The sequence below is a fragment of the Prosopis cineraria genome, unplaced genomic scaffold, assembly GCF_029017545.1.
Source record: "Prosopis cineraria cultivar Desert tree isolate PC_DT_omini unplaced genomic scaffold, ASM2901754v1 PC10, whole genome shotgun sequence".
Classification (NCBI taxonomy): Eukaryota; Viridiplantae; Streptophyta; class Magnoliopsida; order Fabales; family Fabaceae; genus Prosopis; species Prosopis cineraria.
In genome coordinates this window covers 3,153,621-3,181,515 of record NW_026555341.1, presented here as the reverse complement: position 1 = coordinate 3,181,515, position 27,895 = coordinate 3,153,621, and the positions used below count along the sequence as shown (strand labels likewise).

General features: G+C 34.2%; 2 protein-coding genes across 3 annotated transcripts; one reads left to right on the top strand and one right to left on the bottom strand.

Annotated features, from left to right (window-relative positions):
• Positions 1–95: 95 nt before the first annotated feature.
• LOC129322284 (DNA polymerase alpha catalytic subunit) lies at positions 96–12,885 on the bottom strand. 2 transcript variants are annotated; one of them, XM_054968516.1, is made up of 31 exons: positions 11,628–12,885; positions 10,966–11,136; positions 10,758–10,841; positions 10,548–10,622; positions 10,323–10,387; positions 9,900–9,990; positions 9,618–9,806; positions 8,436–8,599; positions 8,173–8,287; positions 6,780–6,959; positions 6,582–6,695; positions 5,781–5,900; positions 5,362–5,685; positions 5,115–5,207; positions 4,646–4,764; positions 4,468–4,540; positions 4,311–4,367; positions 4,104–4,196; positions 3,438–3,560; positions 3,263–3,360; positions 3,110–3,155; positions 2,717–2,830; positions 2,516–2,599; positions 2,270–2,386; positions 2,104–2,193; positions 1,922–1,998; positions 1,299–1,512; positions 1,075–1,128; positions 875–994; positions 689–763; positions 96–585 (listed from the first exon to the last, which is right to left on the bottom strand). In XM_054968516.1, the coding sequence occupies exons 1-31, from the start codon at positions 12,804–12,806 to the stop codon at positions 439–441; spliced, it is 4,665 nt and encodes a 1,554-aa protein (XP_054824491.1). In that variant the 5' UTR covers positions 12,807–12,885; the 3' UTR covers positions 96–438. The 2 variants fall into 2 exon arrangements, with proteins under 2 accessions (XP_054824491.1, XP_054824492.1); XM_054968517.1 differs by having other exon boundaries at positions 2,270–2,383; positions 11,628–12,878.
• Positions 12,886–25,118: 12,233 nt separating this feature from the next.
• LOC129321986 (uncharacterized) lies at positions 25,119–25,925 on the top strand. The gene has a single exon (XM_054968011.1). The coding sequence runs from the start codon at positions 25,119–25,121 to the stop codon at positions 25,923–25,925; it is 807 nt and encodes a 268-aa protein (XP_054823986.1).
• The last annotated feature ends 1,970 nt before the right edge of the window (positions 25,926–27,895 follow it).

Sequence of the window (27,895 nt, the reverse complement as noted above, 5' to 3'; positions counted from 1 at the left end):
TGATTTCATCCTATGGCCCAAGGAAGCATCAATTGAAGAGCTGCAATGGCTAGGTAAATAAAATGTCACGGCGAACAAAGAACTCATCCATGACATACAAAATCATGAATTTAAATCCCACTACTGATATTATGTTAGCAAAATAATTTGTATAAAAAGATATAATTAATAATTAAAAAAAATAGATTTTTCTACTCCTAATATATACATATAACTAAACCTGTTTTGGCCAAAACAAAAATGCCCAGAAGTTGTACTATAGCGGCTTGCACTCCCCATATCTTCAACCGAACTCGATGACAACGCACAAGAAAGATGATGATATCAACTTATCAAGATTTGTTGGAAGAGCTAGCTAGTGTTGATTTTACAAGGAAAGGCGAAACGTCATTTTGCATGGACTATCAACCCAGCCAAAATTGGCATTGTACTTGTAAATCACACAGCAATGACCAAGTCCTGCATCTGCACCCACCCAAAGGCACACCTATCCCGAATCTTCTGTATCGTCGATGCTGCCAGATCAATCATTGGCCTAATTTTCGACAACTCTTTCTCAAGCGGTATCCTAGATTTATCCTCCATCTGCGAACCCGAGCAGCAATATAAAATTAACTAATTAAGCACACTATCAGACGGTTACAACAGAAGAAAAATTACGAGTGCAAGGGGTGTGCTTTAGAAGTACCTTTTCTATACAGGAAACAGTATCCAACACATGGCAAAAGTATGAAAGCTGTTTGTACAAGTCCGCCTCCGTGTACTAGAGAAGCAACAAACTCAGGTTAATCGAACTAATGCAAATCACTAAAATCTTGCGAATATGCGTCGGATAATACCAGAGACATAAATGGTTTGTGTCTACGAGTAAAACCTGTCTTAGAAGACGTCCATTGCAGCGAGGATAATTTGGACAAACAGTTCCTCTTTCAGAATCACCAACCAGCCGAAGGTTGATACTTCGTGTTGCATACTTACAAGTTTCATCGTCACACTGGAAGCAAAATAAGATTGCGACGATCGTTATTCACTTTACAAACAAATGCTTCGGATAATATTGGAGAGGCTGATTACCATTAACAAGCCTCTGTAGTACATTGAAATAAACTTGTCTGCCTGCCTTTTGACCTGAGATAAAGTATAATCAAGTATCAGCCAAAATGCTGCTAACAATCTTTCATGCCAAGCCAGATCAAAAAACTAATGCTTTTATGATTTGAAATTTAAAAACTCCCCGCCTCAAATGCACTAAAACAAAATATCCAAGGATAAAGATGACATTTTAAACTAGTTAAAACCTGATTGGCAATCATGGCAGGAGAAATTCTGGCAACACCATCTTCTTCTGGGCATTTAGGACAGCGCAGCTTACGCCAGAAATTGTAGCTGGACTCCTCCATGCCTGAGCTTGTTGGCTTTTCACTTTCACAAATAGATTTAAAGATGGAAGGACAGTCAAAAGTACCAGAGCAGCTAGGACATGACAAAACCAATGGCTCACATCCTTTATACCTGCAATTTGATTTATCACATTTAATTTAATTCGTTAATAAATATTAATCAAATTGCCTCGTAGGAAATATAACAGTAATCTGAACTTCCCAGCATGAACAAATCGTAACACAGAAGTTGATCAAGTATATAAAATATTTGTAAGATAAGCTAGACTAAGGAAAAATAAAATTCCATGATAGCATGTTTCCATCTCAAAAAAAAAAAAAAAAACAAAACAAAAAAAAAAAGAAAAAACATGCTAGTTCCAAATATCTGCTGCTCATCTGTAACATCTTAAATATTTATTTATCAAGAAATCAATGCGTTCATATTCAAATATTCAAATAACCATTGGTAGGAATTTTGTACATGCACAAGACTTGTGACCAATAGTAGGGCAGCAATTTTAGACTCAAGTTGTGGCTACCTCTCTTTGTCTTCAGCAGCAAACAAGAGTGAATTTGAAGGATCACCATTGAAGGCTTCACTGGATTTGTGTTGAAACTGTAAGCCATTAACAACTTGTCAATTCAGAAATGCAATTGAAATTAAAGGTAAAACATTAATTGTCTCAAGATGCAGATCAACACAGTAGGAAAGCGGTTATACTTTTGATGCATCGAGCCCTAAACAATCAGCCAGTCTTTCTGGACTCGTCCCCTGAATTGATGCACAGAGACGTGATACAACAGGATGAAGCTGCAAGATGAGGAGAATTACTCAAGCAAGGTACCGTGAGTAGCAATGGCTAGTTCTGATTTGCCTTATAAGATACCTGTTGTGACAAGTAATAATCAATGTCAATCATCCATTTCCCTTGCTCTTGTTTTAGTTCCTCGGGATGTCTAGCACGCTGAGCAATACTTGTTCCACTGGTTGAATTACTGCCCTGCTAGAGTGGAAAATAGTAGAAAAGAGGTCAGGTCATGCATGATCAGCATCACATATCAAATGTGAAGTAATACATTTTCAACGTTTCAGCCTCTGGTCTCTGATTGAGAGCAGCAACTAATGGACAAACCTGCTCATAGCAAATAATGTAGGGGATTGCATCACCAACAGAGCAACCGCTGGAGTAGCCCTTTTGCTTCAATCTTTGTGCCACCTAAATAATGATCCACAACGGCATCTTTAAAATGTATTAAATCACAACAAAATGCAAGAAAAGAAAATTGAGATGAGTGACTGTTACAAGTAAAAGGAACAAATAAATTGAACTCACAAGAACATGCGGTTGATTTTTGGCATCTGGATAGGCTTCAGGAGGTTTAGTCAATGTCTTAGTGATGATATATTTCTCTAACGGCACTTGCCCACTCCTCATCTCTTCTTGCACCTGTTTTAATTTTCACACGTCATTCCAAGGAGAACCTGGACCTTCTATTTTGAAATGACAAATTAAAATTTTTAAGGGATAGAAGTCTCTACGATAAACATATCTCCAATAAACCTCGATGCTTTTCCAGAGGAAATACATTTAATAAAATCCACACCATCGTAGCAGGGATTTGTAAGCCCAAAGCTCTAAGAAGCTTCTTCCTTTTAAACTCTCAAATTGCATAACAGGTTATCATATGCAAAGAAATATTTATAAAAAAAAAAAAAAAGAGCATACCTTACGAAGAGAGCTGTGAATTGACTCGACAACATCCTCACATGACCTGTAAGTACAAGAACCATATTTCTACTAGATAAATGAGTGAATCTTGCTTCTCAAATTCCCAGTTGGGCAAAATCAATATCAGTGGACAAAAGTTAGAATACACACCCTCCTGACAAAATTTGACCAAGGCAAAAATCTCCTATTTCTTTAGATAATAGGCTCCAGTCACGACGAACAATGTCCAGACCTTTACGTTCAATAACCTGCACGATTAACAAATCCCACAGGATCTCATCCCAAGATACTAGGAAAATAGTAAACTTTAAAAAAGATGAAATACCTCGTATGGTGTGCCATCTTTGAACTGCACCTTGACAGCTGCATACTTCTTTTTCTTAAGAAGCAGCATTCTCTTGTACAAACCATCCAGATCAATTTCCAAGCACCTATACTTCTTGTTGACCTAAAGCCAAAGTAAGCGAGATGTTACTGCTAATACGAACTTTAGCCCAGAAAAAAATACACACATGTTGAAGTCATTTATAGTTGCAACTAGCGCAGGCCAAGGAACAAATAAAGAACAAATTCAACCCTCCACTTTTTTAAAGGCCTTGTTCTATAGTAGGGTGTCCAAGTTCACGTCTCGTAAGCCCTTGCATTAATCAAGGATTACAAATATAAAATTCTGAAATGCTAAAAATTAGTACATGTTTTGAGCACAGGAAAGCCCAAAAAAACCCCACAAGTAGATTTATATACTCCCTATGGTCCTATTCTTAGGACATCTAAATAATTTTTGGTCGGAAATGCCAGACGCCTTGTAATAATTAAATCACTTTTTCTAATTTTACCCTTTCTTAAGATGAAAGTACATCTTATTTTTTTATGGTATCAAGAGAAAAGCTAATTTTTCTTACGACAAGCGAAACAATTGAAAATGCCCTACAATAAGGACTAAAGGGAGTAGCTTCCAAGGTGCTAGGCACCCCTCAAAGTTGAATCCTACCTCTTGAATCACTTTTCCAGCCATTGCTTTTGCTTTTGCAATATCATCTAGTCCACTGTAAATCATTATTGAATCAGTGTCGCCATATATCACCTATGAAATGGAACAGCACAACAGTCAAGAGCTATTATTCTCGAATTAAAATAGTGCATATATGTACCAAAAGCCTGCTACAATAACTTCAATAAAAAATGGAGAAGAATTAACCTCTAAGTTCAAGTTATTCTGAACAAGATCAACAGTACTTTGTAATATCTCCCTTCCCTACACAGTCACGAGACTCATTAATGATATCTGTTTTCATGTTGAATTGAGAGCAAGACAGCCACTGTTAATGTTGAATAAGCAAATATATTGTTCTTACTTGCAGGGTTATAAGCTCAGCCAGTGGTTTTGCATAAAATCTTGAATTAGCAAATCCAAGGCATCCATACATGCTGCACCGCCCACCATATTTGTTATATATAGAGAGGAAAGAATTGAATGCCATTGAGTACCAAGATTTCTCAGTAAGTAAACTAAAGCCAGAAAATGACACCAACCTGTTTGCAGTAAGCTTAAGTGCTTGTTGCTGAATGTCTAGTTGCTGAACTTTAAGACCAGAAGCAGTTTTCATCCACGATTTTACCATTCTCCTCCTTTGAACCAAAATTTTCAGCAGCTAGCAGGAAAAAAACAAATTCAAATCATATATATGCATGGATAGGATTGGGGGGGATGGTGGAGGCCACATTATCTTGGCGTCAACTGATGAGAATCCTAAAAGATGTGCCATTCTAGGTTAAAAGCATCCAATTCAAAAGCGTACACCCAATGCTGGAAATGGAAATGCACTAAAATTTTAAGGGAAAAAAATCATTACTGCCTCTTTTAACTTAAGTGATGAATGTTAGACTAGTCTAAAGAAGCAAGAAATCTTGCATAGATACTCTTGCCAGGATACCCTAAATCATGCAAAAAGAAGGAAATAGGAGAATTGTGAAAGGAAATTTTCGATCTGTAGCAATTTACCTCTGGCAAAACTCCAGTTGTTTTACTAGATGGCAGACGAGGAAAGGATCCATTTGTAGATCTTTCAACAGTCGTGAAGCAGATATTGTATTCCTGTAAATTAGGTCGTTAAGATGACAGAGATCTAGAAATTGCCCTTATTGAAAAAAGACTACTGAAAAAATGAGACCAACAAAGTAAAATTGAAAAGGCATAAGCAGTTAAAAAATGACACTAATTGTTAGAATATTAGAAAAATGTTATTAACCTGAATTATAGAAGGATAAAGACTATTGAAATCCAAGAGCAATATATATTTGTCATATAAACCCCTTTTAGGCTCCAAAACCAGTCCTCCAGCATAGGAAGGAGTCTTCTTGCTTTTACCATGATCACTGTCAGGAGCATCATTGTCATAGCGTGTATTGTCAACATCCACTTCCTCAAAGCTAACATCCTCAACACCATGAGTTCCTCTGCGTTTTGTCAATTTTCTTTCGTTGGCATGGGAAGGAATCTTGTCTGGCACAATATATTTCTTTGCATGGAAAGCATGCAACAGAAGATACTCCACTCTCTGTGCCCTTGCACCCTGAAAGGGGAAAGAATAGATGTGAGGTTTAACACCTGCTAGGACATTTCCATCATCAACTTGTTCAAACAACTGCTTCAGATTTGAGGGCTCACCTGAAGAGTTTTTCCCCACAAATTACCACTAATATTAGTCAGCTGACGCGTGAGGGGTAGAACACTCAAATGAAACATGAGTTCCATAGACAACCATGCATCTGTCTCGCCATACTCAATCTGCACAAATCAACAATACTATGAGAACCAACATAAAGTTAAGTTTATCCATTGTCATCATTGATCAATGTACGTTCCAGATGTACATGGTCTAACCAGCTCTTGAGACTTGAAAAAATTAGAACAAAAAAGATATTTTAAATATCAAATAATGAGTGCACTCTTAAAATCAAGCAAAATATGACATTTTAATATTGTAAATGACTGCACTCTTTAGCATGTCTTATCTAGTTTCACTTTTCATTTTGCAAACTCTGATGTTAAAAAATAAAGGTGTTTTTCATTCTACAGACCTTGACTTTGTGTTTACACTTCTTGTGTTCTTTTGTGGGGTAATGCCCCTTTTGTTGTTTATGGATTTTAAGCTAATATAAGTTTTCACCTTTCTTCAGAAAAATAAAAGAAAAGAAGGTTGGTCTTTACCCAAAAAATAAAAAAATAGAAATATGTCCAAAATATTGATTAAGAAATCAGAATTGGACCACTCACATATCATTTTACAACAAAACTTTTCATTTGAAATAATACAAAATAAGTCTTCAAATAAGCAATTCAACTAGTCTAGTGCAGCATCAAAGGGGTTGTACCTTGCATGCATACATATTTAAAAAAAAAAAAGTGTTGAAACCTGATTTTCTTATGATGAGGGAAAAAGGAGCTTTAGTAAAGATTGGCACCTACAAGTTCCATAAGGGATTCTGCAAATTGGAACATTTTCGGAACATCATGAGGAGCAACTTCCTTTCGAACTTTATTCAGCTGAGTTTTTGATAGCTGAGATAAAGAGTAACTAACCTGGAAGAATCAAAACAATAGGGTTACAAAATAAGCATAAAAATCAAGTTACTGGTGGGTGTAGTTTGCCAACAAATACCGTACCTCCTTTAATAGTTCACGCGCACACAAATATGTATCACAAAGAAGACGACCAGCAATGCAAGACAAGATGCCAGGAGTAGCTCCAGAACCAAAAACAGAGCTTAATCTGGTAAGTTTAGGCATCACAGAGCGTTTAAGGCGGCCTATTTTGGACCACATACTGCTTGGCACTTTAGAAGCCTGCATGAGGAGAGTTATTGGGTGTTTTAGGTGACGAGACTCCTCCAAAATGCAAAGAACAAGTCATACAGATCACAACAGAATCCATTATCGGAATAGCATAATGGATGTTACAGTAAAATAATTATCTGACTATGAGGACATTCAGGGACATTCATGCAAAATGACAGCCATTTTCATGCGCTTATGATGAAGGCAATTTGTTAAGTTACAAAATCTACCCAATGAAAGAGCAACTGCCCGATGTGATTTTTCCCCTTCATTGTTTATGCAGGAAAAAAGAAAGAATGCATCTGCTTTCAAGTTTCATAGCAAGTAATGAGCAACCAGGTCCATTCAACAATTCAGCAATTGGAAAACAGTTACCAACTTCCCACTCTGGAAAGGTAAATAACAAAAAATAAATTACACAGATAGCTTAACTTTGGACAACCTACAAGAATCCTTAATCGATATTAATTCAGATCTCCAAATGCATCCTAATTCTCCATTTATTTCTATCTGAAGAAAAATTCCCTCCAGTCCCAATTATAAGGCACCTTTTTAAATCCTCAATATAAGACACTTGATGAGGCATTTATTACATTTTTTTCAATGTTACCCCTATTTAAACTCATTAACTGAGAGAGAGAATGTAATGCAAATTTAAAAATTTTACTTTTAAATAGGGGTAAAATTAGAAGTTTATTTTATTTTCAAAGTTAAAGCTTAACCATCTCTCATTGGTTTCAATGAGGTAGTCAGGTGTGTCTTACAATAGAGACTAGAGGGAGTATGTTCAATTTATCTTGTTAGTGAATAGGTGCTGTGGGCTTAGATGCTAGACCTGGCCCAGTAGGCTATTGCACAAGTATATTTCTAAGCTATATATATATATATCGTAGTTTAGCAATTAGCATTGATCAAGTTGAATACATCAAAATTACAGTCTAATCCATGATTACTAGCATATCTTACCAACATATCCATCAACATTAAGAAATCAGATCATTAATGACCATTTAATTTCTCAATTCTTCTAATTAAAAAGAGCATGTCTAGCCATTGGTTTTAAAGTTAAAATCATTCAGACTAATTATTAGCTTATCCTGACATTATCCATTTTACACTACAAATAATAGGTCACGCTATGAATTGAATGAGGAAATTCAAAATAGTCTTAAGATCATATCATCCACAGTAACTCAATTCTCATGAAAGCAAAAACTCCCACCTGACATCTGTGAAGAAGAACATCCAGGTCAAATCCAGAGATGTTATGTCCAACAAGAACATCACTATCCAACTTGTGGAATTCTATCATCAGACGGTTAAGCAAAGCCCTTTCACTGCAAAGCAGATACAAAATACAGGTCAAAACAAGATGAAAGCATGCAATTTTTGTGATTTTTTTTATTATTTCTAGTAAAAAGGGACTAAAAGCATAATATTTATATAAGAAAGAAGGACTAAAAGCATAATATTTAAAGTTTCCACCTGCTCTCAACGCAGAGAACATTTGAGCCAGCTTTTGTGTTTCGGTCTGTAACTTCCGTATTGAATCCCAGTGGAAATATGCCTCCATCAAGCTTACGGACAACAGTAAAATGGGTCAGTAGTCCAGGTCTCTTCCATTCTGGAGCCAACATGGGAGTGTCAATCTGAAAAGTCAAAAAAAGTTGACTACTGATCATACTTTCTGCTCAAATATATCAGACGTAGGACTGAAATTATTTGAAGACTTTGTGAGTAAATTTATAAACATTATGCAAAATAGACAGCAGAGGAAAACATATATTGGCTCAAGGGATGGGGGAAAGTCATGCTCTAAGTTCAGACTTCATTCATTTATACAGGAAATCATCATTCATCAATCAAGTATTTTCCATCCACGATTCTAAAGAAATAAACAAATTTTTATTCTTTCGGCACTTCCATGTTCATCAAGCATCATCCAAATTATTATTATATAAAACTGAGAATGGTTCTTTGGGTTGTAATCACATGAAAATTATTACATTTTGTTGGGATATACTAGGCAGTCTAATAAAAGCTTATCTTGTCCATCCAATGTTTATATAAATGATAACAATATCACCTCAAGTTGATATTAAAATGACCAACTTGCATATCTGTATTTGCTACTAACAGTAGAAAGTTAACTTAAAAACTTCAGTCATTCAAAAAGTGAATCAATAATGAAAGCTACTAAGGGAGCACTAGTTTGGCACTTAATTCAATGTCATGCAGTTGCCATTGAATGTTCAATTTATGAAGCAATCGAATGTTCAGTAGTGGATCATAGATGCAAGTAACTCTAGCCATTCAAATAACTCATTGACAGATATTCAAGAAAACACAAGCAATAAATTATAAATAACATTTGTGCCTTATCCAAGAAAACACAAGCAAGAAATACTTTTGAAAGAACATCTTGACTCAAGAAATATAGATCGTAAATCAAAGGTGACTGAAAAATAGATTTGTTGTGTTCATTACTATGCATATAAGTAGAAAAATACATAGTTATGATCATGACAATAATTACATACAGAATATTGAATACACATTAATACTACTTGAGGTCATCACAAATACAAAAGATGAACTAGCACACTACCACTGCATTCATATGATAATAAGAGAGCCAAACAACGACACCGAGCACCAAAAACAAACCTTCACCCTTTGGCAGCATACTATGGATGCAGAGACAATCTCGTTTAAGTTTTGTTTTTCATTTATGATGGTTTTCAAATTTATAGCTGTGACAACCACAGGAGGAATCTCAAAACTAGATTTGGAGGAAGTTGAAATCCTTATGTATTTAGGAGAGTCAACAATCACTTCAAATTTGCACCAGCTAACCTGCAAATGCAGTGCTATGATTCAATATTGAGGTGTAAGAATTATAAAGACAAAAGAATATATTACTTCTTGTAGTAGCCAAACTCAACTCACCCTTCGAGAAGCAAGTTGGGAAGTGAAGTTTGACAGCAGTAGCCATGAAGGCCCCTTTATCTTTCTTTTAATTAGAAAAAGCTCCAATGCACTGCAGGTGGTGATGAAGTCAGTTCACATGCTTTTTCTCAAAGCAATTAAATGTTGAATTTACAGACACTTCTCACACAAAAATGCACCTTAACCAGATTATGAAATGTTAGCTAAAGGTACTGAATCAGGATGCATAAATCCTATACTCACTAACGCAATGAAAAACCAGCTTGTAAGCAGGTTAGCATTAAAAAACTAGACGTCAAGGTAGTATTAAATAAAAAATTAGGCTCCTAAGTTTATGAAAGACTGGTTCACTTGTCTGTCTTCAAATTTCATGTTCTAATAATTACTGAAACAGGACTACTCAGATTCTCTAAAAATATATACCTGCAATGAGTTCCTAGAAGAGCACAGAAACTCTCTCCTTTCAGATCTACTGGAAGGGGTGGATCCTGGATCAAAATTATCAGTAGCAGTCAAGATTAAACAATTGAAAAAATACAGATTGAAATAAGTCACTTGTATAATGAATTCATGACATCAATGAATAAAGATGCGCTTTGGCATTATAATTTATTTTGCTAGAGAATAATTATATATTGAGTAATGTACCTTGAATGGATAGTTGATTTTCAGCACATAATTTTCACCGGCAGGTATTTCAGAACATTCAAATGCATACTTCCTCTGCAAGGCATTCCCATAACATGCATATGACCAAGAAATCAGAACAGTGGAATGAGCAATAAATATACGGGACACAAAAGTATCCAAGAAACAATTATGAACCCTCTGAGACATCAGATGTTTCTATCAACAAACCTTAACAGGTTTCATGCTAAAGGTTGAAGCGTTCAGATCTAACAGTTGTTTTGCTATCTCATTCTTTAAACCAGACACCATATCCTAAAATTTTTAGAAGGGAAAAGACAGAATGCATTAGCAGCCGCAGGCCAGCAAAAAATTATTGAAAGTGAGGGGAAATATAACCAAGACAAAGTGAGAATCTATTTCAAAAGTAAAGACTAACTTGCAGCTTTTTGTGAAAGTCTGTACGAGAAATTCCAGATTCTTCAACATCCTTCTCAAGTTCCATCATCTCATCAGTGTGATTTAAAGGATGGCTTGGAATTGCATAGACACACCTCTGCATGTTCTTTACAACAACACAGCAACTCTGATACGAATTACCTGATTTGACCTGATTCTCAATAAGAATTCCAGTCAGTGAACTTTTCACATCCAGGTTACGCACAAGTGGGCAGTGATGGGTAGGTGGCTGACACTTTGCAGTGCTTAAATCCAAAGAGGCTAGAAAAATAACATTCGTCGGCACTTGAAAAGATGCCATGTTGATAATTAGAACCAGAAAACTAAAACAACAAGGGGAAAGACAAAAAGTACGCATCATCGTGCACTGGGTTTGATAATTAAAATTGAATTGCAAAAATTAGTCCCTGCTTATATTGGAGCTTGTCAAACATGACAACGAGATCTTTATCCTAGTTTTCATCCTTCTAGGGTCCTACCCCTCACAAGCTCTTAATGCTGGATTTACTGCGAGAAAACATTATGCGAGGGTTCTTCCCCATGAACCTATTATGTTTAATATAGCTGAGACTATAATTTCAAAAAAGAAGTAAAATTAAGAGTCACTGGCTGGAAATTAAACATGGAAAATAAGCAAATTACCTTCCCAAACAAATACAGGGTGCCCGTGTTAGCTCCATAGAATTCCTCATGGGCATCAAGTATGTAGAAAGGCAGAGACCCATCAGCCTCCAGATTGAACTGTGAGTTTTCTTCACTATTTAAAGCTTCGTCGGCCACTTTTGAATCAGCAGCATTGACATCCCCCCCGCTCCTTGCTGCCTGCCAACCAGCAGTCGCACTCAGTGCAGGGTCCTCTTCCTTCACTTTCGCATTCAGAGGAAATACCTCCTTCTCAATTGTTTGTTTAGCTTCTACCTCAACATCCTTTAACATTTTCTCTTCAGTCACATCTCCGTTTGTTGGACCGCTAGGGGTTTGCATGATTGATGCCAGACCATCGTCGGAATTAACAGTTCTTCCATCTTCTGATTCTTTAGCAGTTTCCTCTACTTTGACTCTTCCGTAGTTCTGCTCGGAACCCAAGCCATAACCATCGTTTTTCACTACTCTGGCGGATTCATAATTGCCATTTGCGACAGAATCCGACGACAAAGGACCTCCTGTTGGATCAGGACATCCAATCGATGATTCCTCGATCTTAACATTATTAATCGGCTGAGCATTGTTCGCACCTGAAGAAGGATTTGCTGGCCCGCGTCTACGTCTTAGTCTGTCAGTCTCATCCGGTGCAAACTCCGCAATAACATCATCAACAATGCTATCAGAAGAAAACCCCTTAGCCTTATCATCCCTGCTTTTCTTAAAAACCGACGAAGTGAACATCGATGACAACCTCTGCGCCCCTATCATCGCTGCCGCAGCCGAGAGTGAAGACGATGGCTTTTTAGGTTGCGGATCTTTCTTTTCTTGTCTCTTCCTTTTGGGCTTTTCTGTATCGCCATCGGATTCATCGGAGGACAGATTGAACCCAGCTTTTGACCAATCCTCCTCCTCCCCCTCGTCCCCGTACCCAAGACCGTCATCGTCGACAATGAAACCTCGGGCTTCTTCGCGGCGCTTGGCGACCAAAGCATTGTACTCGTCCTCGGCCACAGTATCGTAAATAGGGTTATCCAACTTAATTTGATATCCTTCGGCGTCTGAACGACGACCGCCACGGAGTCGAGCTTTTAGGCGCTCCAATGCTTCGGAACGCGCCGATGCCTCGGCTCCTCTTCCCCTTCGCCTGGAAGTCGTTGGAGGCTGTTCATCAGCCATTTCCGTCCCTGAGATCTGATGCCGGGAGAGCAACTATCGAGGGGACCAGTAGGCCGCTCGCTTTGAGTGATGTTTTAAAGGAAAGCGCGGGAAAACGCGCTACCTTTGGCGCGAATATGGCCTTGGCCTGGCTAAATTGACGTGGGAGGTTGCATATATATAATGGGAGAATTACACTGCATGCCTTAAAAAAAAAAAATTGCACCGCAAGTTTAAAGGCTCTTGTTATGAATTTTTTAGAGGTGGAAGTATAATTTTACCCTTAATCAAGGTGAAGAAAACGAACTGAAAATGGTGGAATGATCAACTTAATACATATAAACATTTAGTTAAAAATTCATAAATATAATATTATACATCCATAAATATTATGTTGTGTATTGCCTTCATAACTTGTACATTTTATTAAATTTATTAATCAACTAGATATACATGGATATTATATTGATAATTTATGAACATTACTTTGATAATCTATGAACATTGTGATATACATCCTCTACATGACTATTGTAGTGTGTGTTTTGTTTTTAGTTTGTCAAAAGTCCATGTGATGAAAGTTTATTTAGTAAAAGTTAGTCAGTTTAGTGAAAGTCAATTGTTGTAATAAAATTTATATTTTGATATATTTTTTTAAAAGTCAATTTGATAAACTAAAGTTATTTGGATTATGATACTAAAATGTGATTTTAAATGTATAATTACTAAAAATGACAATGATTTATGATTATTTATAATTTTTATTATGCAAGTGTAATATATTTAAAATATTTAAAAATATGATAAAGATTTTAAATAATATAAAATTTGATCTATATGCTAAAAACTTAATCTCTAGTTATTTGTTCTTTTTAAATTTTTAATTTTAAAAAATGTGATAAAGATTTGTAATTTTTATTATACATTAATGCTAAAAATTATCATGATTAATTATTCAATTTATAATACTAAAAACTTGATACCTAATTATTATTATTATTATTAAAATGATAATTATGTTTTTTAATGAATTGCCTATTTTTAAATAAAAGAATGAGAGATTAAACTTAAAGTAATATGGTCAAATAACATTTCGCTTTTCAAATTCACTTTTCAAAAGTTTCATTATTTTAAGTTGGCTAAAAGCACATTTAATAATATCTGGAAATGACTTTTTAAATAGACTTTCTGAGAAAAGATTGAAAATCAAACAACATCTGACTTTTAAAAAGTAAAAAAGCACTTCCCAAATGTTAAAAGCTACAAAACCAAATGAACCCTTAATTAACCTACAAATCAACTAGACATATATGGGCATTGTGTTAGGAATACTTTTTTGAACATTGTATTGTATACATTGTGTTGTTATTGTCTATATAACTTGTACATTTTATTGAACCTACTGATCAACTTGACACGCATGGACATTCAGTTGAGAAGGCATGAACATCATGCTGTACATCTATAGCCATTATGTTAAGAATTCCTAAACATTGTGTTAAAAATGTATGAACATCTTGTTATACACTCGTGGACACTGTATTGTACATGCTATGTGTGATTTATATATTTTAATTAACATATAAATCAATTGAATATATGTAGACATTGTATTGATAATTTATGAACATTGTGTTAGGAATTCATGAACATCATGTTGTATTTCGTGGATGACCATTTCACACAAGTTCTGAGTTTCAAATCACACAAGGGCAAAATTATATTTTTTTTCTCCCAAGAAAAATTGCAACAAGGGCCCTTGAACATGCAGTGCATTATCAAAATTTATTAAGCCTAGAGTGCAATTTTCTATCTTTTAGGGCCTACATGCAATTCTTCATATATACATATCGATATATGCAAATCGTAATTGTAATATCTGCCTTAGCATTACCAGGACACAGAACACAAGACCCGGAATATCGTTACGATAATCAAGATTAATTTAAGTTCATTATATGAGGTTATCAAAGCTTAAGGGTTAAAGAAAAGATTAAAAGATTGGCATCCCAATAAATCTTTTTTGAAAAGATATTTGAGCTCAAACCATAATTTAAAACAAGTTAAGTAAAGTAGCAGAAGCATAGGAATTGATTACAGTTCTCAAAGGTATCAAACAGGGCATTTTGGAAAATCTCCATAATTTGAAAAATCATGTTAAGTTAAACTCCACATGTTAGTCAAATGAAAGCTAATACATTATCATAGGATTTATGGGATGGTTTTACATTTACAAACTCAATTATACATGCAAATAAATCTATTTTCACGTTGTAACACAATTAACAAACAACTACCTAAGATAAGTTTCTTTCAGTTACCTTAAATTCTTGAGAGGTTAAGGGTTTACTACTGTCACACCCTAAATTTCCTAAGTGTGACCAGCTGGAATACAAGAAACTCATATCCCATAAGCCTAAACTCGCATATTATTTGATATATTAATTATCCAAACTCATTGTATAATTGTCGTTTGTATTAAACAATTACTAATATTATCAAAATATTTAACTTGTTATAAAAATTTCGACAGAGTCTCTCCTATAAGTTGGACTACCCGAAATCTTTACAACCTGCCAAAAGAATACCCATACAGCATACGAAATTCCACTCCAATACAGTATATATGTACAATCCCAAAATAATTCAATCAAGGATCCTACCTATAATATTCGTGGAGTGAATCTAGAACAAAATCCAAGATATTTAAATATTTACATTAATCCACAATCTGGACGGAGCAACAAAATACTTCTTGTTTCAAGGAGTCCCACGAGATCAATCAAAAAGCAGGTTCACTTCTACTATCTGAATACCCAAAAATTCTTCCAATAAATAACATTCCCAAATAATAATAATATTAACCAAAATGATAATTATGAATGTGTGATAGGAAACAAAAGACTAATCTAATTACAGAAGGTATTAAAAATAATAATATAATTTAATCTTGATAATTGAGTGAATAAAATAGAAAGGGAAAGTAAAGAATCATGAATAACCATTTAGAAATATGACTTTCTATATAAAATAAATCATAAAATACAATTCTTAAGAGCAAGAATATGACTTTGAAAAACTTATTTTCTGTTAGAACCTCAACAGAACGAATAACAGGCGTGGACAAATAATCCATGAGGGTAAGTAACATCTAACGTGGCAAGAAGCCACGAAAAAAATAGGCATGGATTATATCCACGAAATTACACCCTTCGTTCCACGTGTGTTGGCCGACACATAGGGCTAGCGCCTCCAATGTACCCTACTAGTTAGGTATGCTGTGGCGCGCCAAGGGTTAACAATACTATTATTAGCAAACAGTGTTATGTATTCAGTCTCGTAAAACATATTTGGCATGCATGGAATCTATAAGCTCTTGTAATTCAAATTGTTCTTTAATTTGAAAGACATAAATAATCTTTTCACGGTAATTTATCTTATCCATGCACATATATATATATATATATATTTAAAAAAAATAAAATACTATGAAAATATCTACATGATTAAAGTTGAGTCATAATCAAACTAATTACATATGAATGAACTAAATCTTAAAATATGAATAAAATAAAATAAAAATCAATTCAGAACAATTAAGGTAATTAAATAAGGTAAAAGAAAGATCATTGATTCTATATATTAGGGAACATTATTTACTTACCTGGTATGCTTCCAAGTTTTAAAAATTCTCTTTTATCAACTTCAATTTAGCTTCTCCTCTTCTGGAACCCCTATTTGATATAATAAAACTTTAATATCTCTTTCTACAATTTGAATCAATTTTTCATATGTCCACTTTTATGCCTCCTAATTTCTCCATTTTTATTCTTAGCCAAACTAATGGCATTGTTATTATTATATAATTCTAATTATGCTTCTAGATCATCCTTTGCCATTGTATTAACATAATTATTATAACGCACACCTATATCATAATTTTCTTGTTCAGCAATAAAATTCAAGGCTTCAATTTTAATATTAACTAAAGAAACAACTCTCCCCTTAATTGTACAGCTCTAAATCAAAAGGGCAATAAAAGAGTTTAAAACTTAACATCTAAAGCAAGAGAAATATCAATATTCAATATATATATACCAACAGCATAAAGATGAAAATGAAAATTCAATTAGCTAATTTAGCATGGTAGAAAAGAAGACATCTACAACATAGAGAATAAGAGAAAGAAATCATCAAGCAAACATCCAATAATGGCAAATCCACTACTCAATGTTCACGCACAGAAAGAAAGGAGGAGGAGATCACGGTTCCCTCAAGTTTTCAGCAACAGTGGGTAGTTTTTTTTTTCATTTTCATTTTTTTCTAGTGCTGTAACAAACTAGAAAGTGGAGAAGAAAAAGAAAGGAAGGGCCAAAGAAACAAAGGACTCAATGGAGATGAGCGACGGAGGAAGAAGAACGGAGAGCAAGGGTCAGTGGAAGCTTAGAGAATTCTCTTTCTCTCTCGTGCTTGTCTGCTCTGCTCTGTTTTTTTTTTCACTCGTTTCTGTTTCTTTTCACCGACAAGGAAGAAGAAGACTTAAATAAAAGATAATAGGGGAAAATTACAAGAAAAGACCCAAACTTATTTGATAAAATTACAAAATACTACCTACCAAATTTTTTTAAAAAAATTATTACAACTACTCAATATATGATTCCAACCCTGCTTTCCAAGTTAAATATGGTGCTCAAATAATTAATCTGCAATCAATCAAGTCTAAATTCAATTAACATTATCGAAAACACATTTTTAACTCTTGTATTTTCATTTCTAAAATTTTCAATGCCTTTGCTTTTCACATTTAGGATTACTCATTAGATTTAATAATGTCTATCACTCCCAACTAATAATCATCAAACTCATAAGGTCACTAATGTCACAACAACCCTCGTTACTCTACATTTATTGCTCATTTTTTGACATTAATGGCTACCAAGCATTATTAATGTTTAAATCCAATTTTTTTAAATTTAAATACTCAAAACAATTCCCATTAACTATCTGAGTCAATGGGTTTAGACCTGTAATTTATATGGACTAAAAATCACTTTCATCACAAACCCTGACTCTCAAAAAATAAGAAAAATGGGCAGGGAAGGAAGGATAAGAAGTTATAAGACATACTCTTCGGGTTTGAAAGCTTTAAAATGCCTTTAACCTTCTTGAAATTGAAGCCTTAGGAAAGCAAATACGAGCTCCTTCATTTTCTCCTTCTTTCTTTATCTTTCTATCTATTTTTGGCATCAGTTCTTGTCTTATTTCTACAAAAGTATATCGTGTGTCATAGCACGTGTCCTAACATATGGCACAGAGAGGGATCTTCATGTTTTGATTGGCTTATGCACTGTAGCATATAGCATAAAGCCATTCTTCTTTGTTTTTATCACTTTTTCATGCCCAGGTGGCTCGACTTCACTCTATACTCGATCTTAAGGTAAAAATCACGACCTAAAATATCTGTTAGCTCTCTATAACTACACACTACATTATCGCAGCCTCCTTAACTACCCTCTAACCTTACTTAACAAATTAAACTTGATTATCTTGTTAATTAATTAAGAATTAAAAATCAAGATGTTACATTTCTTATTATAAGAAACACCACATCTATCCTTTTAATTAATTTTTTTAATTAACTTCACTAATTTAACTATAACACCATATACTACCGTAGTAATTAGGGACTAACCACCTTAGCCACCTTACCATGGCAGAAAAGAATTAATTGTAGTTAAAAAGAGCTAACCATAGTATAAAGAGAAAAGACCCTGGTTAAAGGTCTATCATAGTTAATTGGAATAAACATATAAATTTTATAACTTAAAATGAACAACAATCAAATAGTCCCTACCATGGTAGAGAGGATTAAAATTATTTAATAGTTACTAGTATACTAAAAAAGGGTAAGACGTATCATTTATAGAATGTAATTTCACAAACCATTATGATCCCAAGTTGAACCATTAAATCAAATACTAGCATGACCCAAGCAAGCATAAATCAAAGTTGAAAAGCAATTGGAGGCATAGAATACTATTTAGATTAAAACCAATTGAGAAATCGGGTAAAAACATCATGTTAACAATTTTCAGAAAGTCTATCACTGCAAACACATATTTCATTGAGACCTAATCTCTTATGTACCATGCTTTGAGGTCCAAGCACCTTACATCACAGCATATTGCATGGGCATAAGGATGTCATTGTGCTGTCATAAAATAATCCTTAAAATTTTATCGCATCTTGATTCTCCGTCTGACATCTGATTGGGGTGATTTAGGTGTTCACAAAAAGTTTAAACAATGAACTAGCTATTAGCACTAGTTCTATTTCTAAATTATATCATATCAAAGAGTTGGATGCTCAAATTCGAGATGACTCCTTTTTCACACCTAAAACCCCCAAGGTGTCCAAGCTATAATTAAAGTGCTAATAACTAATATAACCACCTAAACTAAGCCCAAGGAACTTAGGAAAAACCGTACAATGCGCCACAACAAAACATATAAAATGCAATTCATATCTTCAATTCTCAAGCCTATATTCATCAAAAGGCATAGGGGGTAATCAACATAAAGTCTTAGTAAGACGATGGCACTAAATAGTTACAGTTAGCAAAATAATCATCAGCATACTTGCATTGGTATTTAGGCCTTGATCAAGTAGTGACAGCTTATATAACAAGACGATGGCACTAAATACAACTAATCAACACATAAAGCATGTAATAATACAAGTAATCAAAAGAATTATTATAGTTGGCAATATCATTATTAGGTTACACATATAAATATAAAAAAGAGAGGCATGCAGTAGAAATACAAAATTCTTAAGCCTCAGGTGCCTTTTTTAACCCTGACCTGAGATAATGCCTGTAAAACATTAATATCTAAGTGAGTATAACAACTCCGTTACTAAGAAAACCTTAAATCATGCAAATTTAAGTCAAATCAATTAAGTCATGCAAGGTAAGCATTTTAATCAACAAAGTTCTCAACGTAATATCACATCCCATTATATCATTGAATGCATGATCAATGCTCCTTATAACCTCTATATTTGCCGACTGAATTTGTGGGTTGTCAATTCAATAAGCTCAAAACTGCGTGAATAGACTAGTCCAAGCTCACCAACCATGAGGAGTTACCTAGCCAAAGATGCTATGCTCACTTTTAGACCTGGACTCCCTTAATTCTCGAATTAACTAAGGCACCACAAGTCCTATAATTCACTTAGTCTATGATGATGTTAAGGATAGAGTCTAAAAACCTACATTTAGGCCTATTTTTGGGTGAGATTTTGGAAGACTCAACTCTAAATCAAACACAAGAGCCACTCATGGTGTTGGTTATGTCCACATACACAAGAATAATATTAGCCCCTCTTATGGCGAAACCCTGCCTAAACATGCAACAATGCCAACATAACAAAGCAATAACAATGCATTATATTAACAAGCTAAATCTCAGGTCAGAACATAATTTCTCAAATCACATATTCAGTTCAATAAATAAATAATACTCAAGTAACCATTTAGCCACACTTGCATCATTTTCCAAAAACTTACAAATATCAATTTAATCTATAAAAACATATATTCAATTCATAATAACCATTAATAAAATTAAACAAGCATTTAGACAAGATAGAATCCCCTAATTACCTAAAATCTTTGAGAATTCAACCCCTATATCAATGGCTTCCAGAGCTAGAATTAATCCCAAACAACATGCCATAAAGTTAATATATAATTCACGACAATAATCATCACTAACGGTCAACTATATATACCATCTCCAACTCCTAGACACATACTTTAAGTGCCAAAATTCTAAACCACACGTGCAAAATCAAATCGAATGAGTTTATTAGCTCCTACTAATTTCATTAAGCTCCCAGCAACTTAAACAATAATAATTATAATACCTTACAACCAATTTCTTCATCAAAGGGCTTAGGGTTTGTCTAACTCAAAGAAATTCAGATCCAATGACCAAGTAGAATAGCCATTGTTTTATAAGCAAAAACTAACTTCCAATAAGTCCATCTCACTCATTTAAGTTAGCCAAAACTAGCAAAATCCTAGAAATCAACCTGAGGATTGGATTCAAGGAGAAAACTAGGAAACCTAACTTTAAAATGGAGCTAGAAGAGAAGATGTAAGATTTGGGAACTTACCTCAAGTTATCCCTTACTTTAAGACACCCCAAAATGCCAAAAAAGTATTGCCCTGGTGGAAATCTATCAACTTCATTGACCCTTCTCTCTTTTCTCTACGTTTTTTGCATTTTTCTGTCACTTAAAACGCGTTTTTGAAGTCTGCCCATAGTTGTACAAGTAAGCTCGTTGTCGAACAAAAAATATGAATTCTGCTAATTTTTCTCTATCCATTCATGATCGTACATGTTTGCCCGTGGTCAAACAAAAAATTATGGATTCTACTCTAATTCAAGCCTAAGTAGTCTAATACATTTTCGGGCTTGATCTTAAGGTTGAATTCGAACCCAAACAAACCTGTTAGTCATCTTTAATTATCCTCAAACTAATAAACACTCAAATTTTACCAATTACCTTTTATTAATTAATTGAGTTTGGGAATTGAAATTTGGCATGTTACACGTTAGCTCCAAGGGTTAGCTATTATCCCCACCATTTACTTTCTTAACTCTATATTTATGCTCCCAAGGTCCCTACTATTGTCCCTTCATCTCCATTTTAAAATTCCTCCAACTTGTGATCTACCATTTTAGCTCGCACTAGTGCCAAAAACAATTTTCGCGACAATGAAAATGCTATTTTCACGACATAAAATGAAGCGTGGTAAAAATAAATGTACTAATAGTCATGGCATTTTCACAAAAAATGATGCATTATGGTGACAGCTCCCCTTTGAACTGTTGCCGTGGTGGATTTTAAAAATAAATTTTTTTATATAATAATTAATCTCTAATTTAAAATTTAAATTTTTTTATTTAAATAAAAGTCTAATTTAAAATGATTTACACATAAATGGTAATATCTTGAAGAAATTTATTACCATGCAAAAGCAAAAAAGTGAACCCTATGGACTTTAAAAATGAAAATAACTAGTAATTATCATAATGCTCTCTAGCCTGTTGTGCCGAGGCTTATTGTTAACAGTGAAATAATTGAATGAAACTTGAAGAACAAATCCATTGTAAATTTGAGAGTCGATAATTTATTGATAAAAAATCCATGATGAAAATACTTAATAGAGAATAAGCAAAACTGCTATTAACATGTAGATAATGTATTTATTTCATCACATCCTTTGATATTAGTCATTTTTTAGCATCTGTGATTTGTTTTAATATACTTTTTTATTTTTCATCAAGATATTTGTACATATCTTTTTTGAAAGGCACAAAGAATGAGGATAAATTTGCATTTATCAGTGCTTATTATATTGGTCAACATGAGGGGACATTGAGCTATCTAAGCAGGCAGATCTTATAAAAGAACTGTTAACAAAAAAAGCAGAAGTTGAAAAGGATGTATTATTCTTAACACTTTACGATATAGGGTAATATTATTTATTTCTTCTTTTGTGCTAGATACTTTAAATTTATTAAGATATAATTAAAATTTAAATTTTTTTAGGCAACATTTGATTTAAATTATTATCAATCTTGCGGATACAATGCTGAAATTGTTCAACGAGTAAGTATTTATATTTATTGGTTTATTTTACACATCACACACACACATGCTTGATTCAGTTGTTATTGTTGACCAATTTGTTTTCTATTTTGATAGGGTATTAAACAGTTTTTATAGTCATATTGGGATTCTCTTTTTCTAGAAATAAAGGCTTTACTAAGAGTTATGAGTAGATTAAAATTATAGTATGTTTATATTTATGAGAATTTACTGAATTATTGAAAATACATTTATTGGATTCATAAATTTATATGACTTTTTAATTATTTTTTAGTGCCATTTTTAACATAACAGCAATGATTGTGGGTATTACACAATAAAAGGACGTGCTCACTTATAATCAAACCTACTTTTGTCTCCTTATTGGTATGAAAAATCAAATTCATTTAATTTTATTAGGTTCAATAATTTTTAGTTATTTTTGACACCTTATCTTAATAATTATTTTATAGTACTATGAGGACTCAAAATGTGAGGAATTAGAATACAATGACAAGTCAATTTTTGATTTAATCAAAGATCGGTCATCTTATGTTAGGAGGAAGGGTGCCTGAAGCTTGGTTTAGTTATAAGATTAAAGATGAAATTGAATTATATAAAAGAATTGTATACAAAATAAGGTTAATTGTACATTGTCATTGTTGGTGAAATTGTTGTAGCTTGTTTTTTGGATGTGTGGACTACTTGGTGAACCATGCACATAGATAGACACACAGAGTTGTGAACTTGTTTTTTTGTTTTTTGTTTTTGGTTATAGTAGTATGTTTCGTGTCTTTCTATGCATACTCAAATGACTGGATTAGTATCGTATTACTGGAATTGGACGAAGCAAATCTGGGTATACATAGTTTCATAAAAATATTTTTAAAAAAGTAGTAAAGGTGGCATCTCTAGGTGAAGAAAATGTCACTTTTGTCAATTTTTTTTAAATAAGTGAGATAGAGAAATGTCACCTTAATTAATTAATCTTTTTAAGAAAAATATATAGTAGAGAGACGGCGCGTTAGAAACGCCACCTTTGTTTGTTCTTTAAAAAAAATATAATTTAGATAGGTGACTTTTGCTAGGCTAAATGCACGTGATATTTTATTAATTAATAAAATATCACCTTAGACACTAGATAGTTTTAAAACTTATAATATTTTGTAAATCTCATGAAACTAAAATTTTAAATATTATTAAAAACTTTTTTTTTTTTTTTTAGCAGTGCAAATCTGAAAAAAAAAAGAAATAAAAACTTAAAACTTTGATAAACATCGTCTTATCAAGGCCATTCGTCTCGAGTACAGCGTGGTTAACGAGAGTTTTTTTTTTTTGTTTTAACTATAAAAATGAAATATGCACTATTTTTTATTACATTATAATCACTTGCACGATTCTCTTTAATCAGTTATTTTTAGGACACAGATATTACCTTTCATTAATATTGCTTGCTTTTATATTGATATCTGAACTCTTGATTAATCATTAAGTAGGTAAATAGAATAATGGAAAGAAAATAAAATCATTTAATTACTATTCTTTATTTTATATTAATGGAAGCACGTACTGCAAGAGTTTTTTTAAAAAAAAAAAATTGTAGAGATTACTGTCAAACCTTCATCTCCCCATGTTGGTTGGGTTTCTCTTCCATTATTTACCAATGCAACTTCGTTGACAAATTCTTCCCGACCACAAAATCTTAGGTAATAGAGCGACTCGAGTGATAAACTGATAACTGAGCACCAGTACAACTTCATTCACCAATGCAGCACGAACAAACTCTATATTCGTAGAAATTCCATAGCGTTTGAGAAACTCAGAATTATCAATGAAACAGAAAACAGGGAATTCCAACCATTAACTAAGACACAAGTCCAAAAGAATAACATTAATGAAAACTGCATTTCAAACCGAAACAAAGAAATTTTCGCCTGGCTGCTAGAAAAGTAATTATACAATAGCACAGTCAAGTTATTGTTTTTCGATACAAGTACAGCGAAAATACAATTTAATGGTGGGGGAACTATCATGGAAAGAACTCAACTGTGAGGCACGTGAATGTCGATGACAATTGAAGTAGTTAAGATAAACCTGACAGGCAGCTCATATCCTTGATTGATCTCATATTATATAAATTATACAAGGACGGTGGAGGCTAGAAGAAAAACCCAACAAAATACGTACGTGACTTGTACATAAGACACACACACACACACACACACACACAGACATATATATATATATATATATATAAAACAAGTGTGATTCAATAAGTTACATAATTGGACAGCTGCACATTCCAAAGCTGCAGGAAAATGAATGATTGGGAAAACAAGAGGACTGTGCAGAGCAAGCTGCAAAAATTATTTGACAACAGGCGTAGTAGTTAGATTATAAAGATCTGCAGCACAACATCTTTCTGCTGCCCTGCCATCCTTCTTCTCTCTACCCATACTCACTTCATTGCTCCGTAAACACCCCACCTGCAGGGACCCACTACCTCTGAATCATTTCCCACGCCAAAACTCTCGACCACGTCGTCCTTAACATATCACACTTATAAATACCCTGTATCCTGAACCCTTGCTCCTCAAGCTTCAACCCAACAAACAAACTCTTCTTCTAATAAGCTATCACTTCTAATTAAGCTTCCAGGCCTCTTTCAAAATGGCGAGCACCCAAAATTCCCTCAAGGCTCGCCTGCAAGATGGGGAGGTCCTCTATGGGATCGCCCTCCTAAGCTACTCACCTACCATGGCGGAAATAGCTGCCTTTGCTGGCTATGACTTCGTGCTCATTGACATGGAGCATGGATTCGGGGGTATCGCCGATGCCCTGCCATGCATCCACGCCGTTGCAGCGGCCAACACTCCGGTGATCATCCGCGTCCCGGAGAACACCCACGTGTGGGTCAAGAAAGTGCTTGACCTCGGCCCTCAGGGCATTGTCTTCCCCTTCATCAACGACGCCGACCAGGCTATCAAGGCCGTATCGTACTGCCGTTATCCCACCAAGGGTGTGCGTGGGGTGGCCACTCCCATTGTCAGGGCTTCCAAGTTCGGAATCGACGAGCACTACGCAGAGCACTACGAGAAGGACCTGCTCATCATGTGCCAGGTAGAGACGGAGGAGTCGGTGAACAATGTGGAGAAGATCGCGGCGGTGGATGGGGTGGACGCGGTCATGGTCGGTCCCTATGACCTGAGTGCCAGTGTCGGGTGCATGTCGAACCCAAATGCCCAGAAAGTGCAGGATCTGTTGAGGACCATGGAGAAGACTGTACTGTCCTCCAAGAAAAAAGAGGAGGGAGGCCCATTTTTGGCGGCGTTTGCCATCGGAGCTGATGGGTCCGAGGACTTCCGAAGGCGAGGCTACCGGTGCATTCGTGGGGCCTGTGACGTCGTGTCGTTCAAGAATGCCTGCCTTGCCGATGTGAGGAAGTTTAAGAAGAGCTTGCTCAACTCCACTTGCTGACGTATATTTTACTATATCTGCCTTGGAATTTATTCGTCTGTTGCTATAGGCAGCAAAATAAGTACTGAGGTTCTTGGGCTTCGTAATTTCGTATACGTCAATAACTTGCGACTCATGCCTCGTCTGCAAGCACGTTAAGTCATTTTTGTTCAGTGCATGAGCTCATGGCTGGAAGTTTACTTTAACTTTGTTATCTTGTTACCATTAATTTATTAATTTTTATGCCGGACTATTCTTACGCAACGATTGAACCCAAAAATACTGATGATGCGAGTGACACTTTCAGTTTACTCCTCTTTTTTGGCCAAAAGTTTGATTTGGTTTGAAATGAATATGTGGTACTCTATAATACCGGAGAGAAGAAATACGGTCGCAGCCGCTCGTTGCCTCCTACACGCTTATCAAAATTAAAGCAAGAAGAGTGTTGATATCGTACACCCGGAAAATGACAATTAAATCCCATAAAAACATTAATAACAATTATACAGACCCTAAATTATTAAAATTTTAATAATAAAATATGGTCCTATTGCAACAGATTATCTTAAGTTGATCAGTTTGATATTCACAATAGACTTCTATAAATTACTAGCTAGCTAATGCGGCAAAGATTCTTAAGTATATTTTGTTGATCTCCTGAGTGTAACATCTTAAATTTTAACTCCCAGAGATAATTAAATTAATCAAGGATAATTAGGTAAGATTGAGGATTAGTGGATTTAATGATAGTTAGTGATAGCTAACAGGTATACTTGAAATGGGTACAATGTTTGGATTCAAGTACGGACGTGTTTTAAGCCACCTGAGCCTAAATAGTAGAACATATTTGAAGTGGGCCTCTCTATGCTATTTGTGGTGATGAATTGTTAGAAAGTTTAAAAGACCAGTTCACATTCAAGAATTATAGGGAGAAGGGAGAAAGAAAGAGATAGAGAGAGGGCGATAGGAGAGACATTTGGTTTGCTAGGACAAGCTTCCAAGGCCATCCTAGGGAGATTCAAGCTTCCACACTCAATAAACATCTTCCCTCTCATTCCTCTCCTTTTCCTTGCATTTTAGCTTGGGTTTTCCCCATATATAGGAATGATGATTTCGGACCTTGAGGCTATGGGTTTGAACTTATTATTTCTAATAGGATTAATGAGGTTTAACCTATCTAAACCTAATTTTGAAGATTTTACAAGGTTATAGGTTGGGTCTAGGGTTTTGGATGAACTCTAGCCATTGCACTACTAGAAAAATGTAAATCAGCGAAGAAATTTAGCAAGGGATCATTTATTCCTTTCTAAAATACCAAATTAGCGAGGGATGTTAATTTCATAATTTGACTTAAAATTAGCGAGAAAAACAACGAGAGACTGTCAATCCCTCTTTAAAGTAAGAGAATTAGCGAGAAAAATAACGAAAAACTATGAATTCCTCTCTAAAATAAAAGAATTAGCAAGGGACTCTCAATCCCTCTCTAAAGTAACAAAATAAGCGAAGGACTATCAATTCCTTTTTAAAATAAAATAATTAGCGAGATATTCTATCCCTAACTAATTACTGCAAAAAAATTTAACTTTTGACAATGACTTTTAATTATATATTTAATTATTTTCAGTTAAAAATAAAAATTAACTAAAAAATTTGTAATAAAATTATTTAATATTTTATTTATTTTAAGTTTAATTTCATTAATAAAATAATATTTTATTAAAATATAAAGAATAATTTAAATAAAATATAAATATTTTTAACATATTAATAATTGAAACTAAAATTTTATATGTATATATGTCTGTATTTTTATAATATATTATTTGATATATTTATATAATTAAGTAATATATATTTAATTTGTCATATAATCACTGCATATGCCTTTCAGCTCAACTGGCAAAAAAGGAGAGCATAAGGCTTGTAAAGTATAAGGTTAGAGATTTAAGTCTTGACTTTAGCATAACCATAATGAATATATGATATGATAA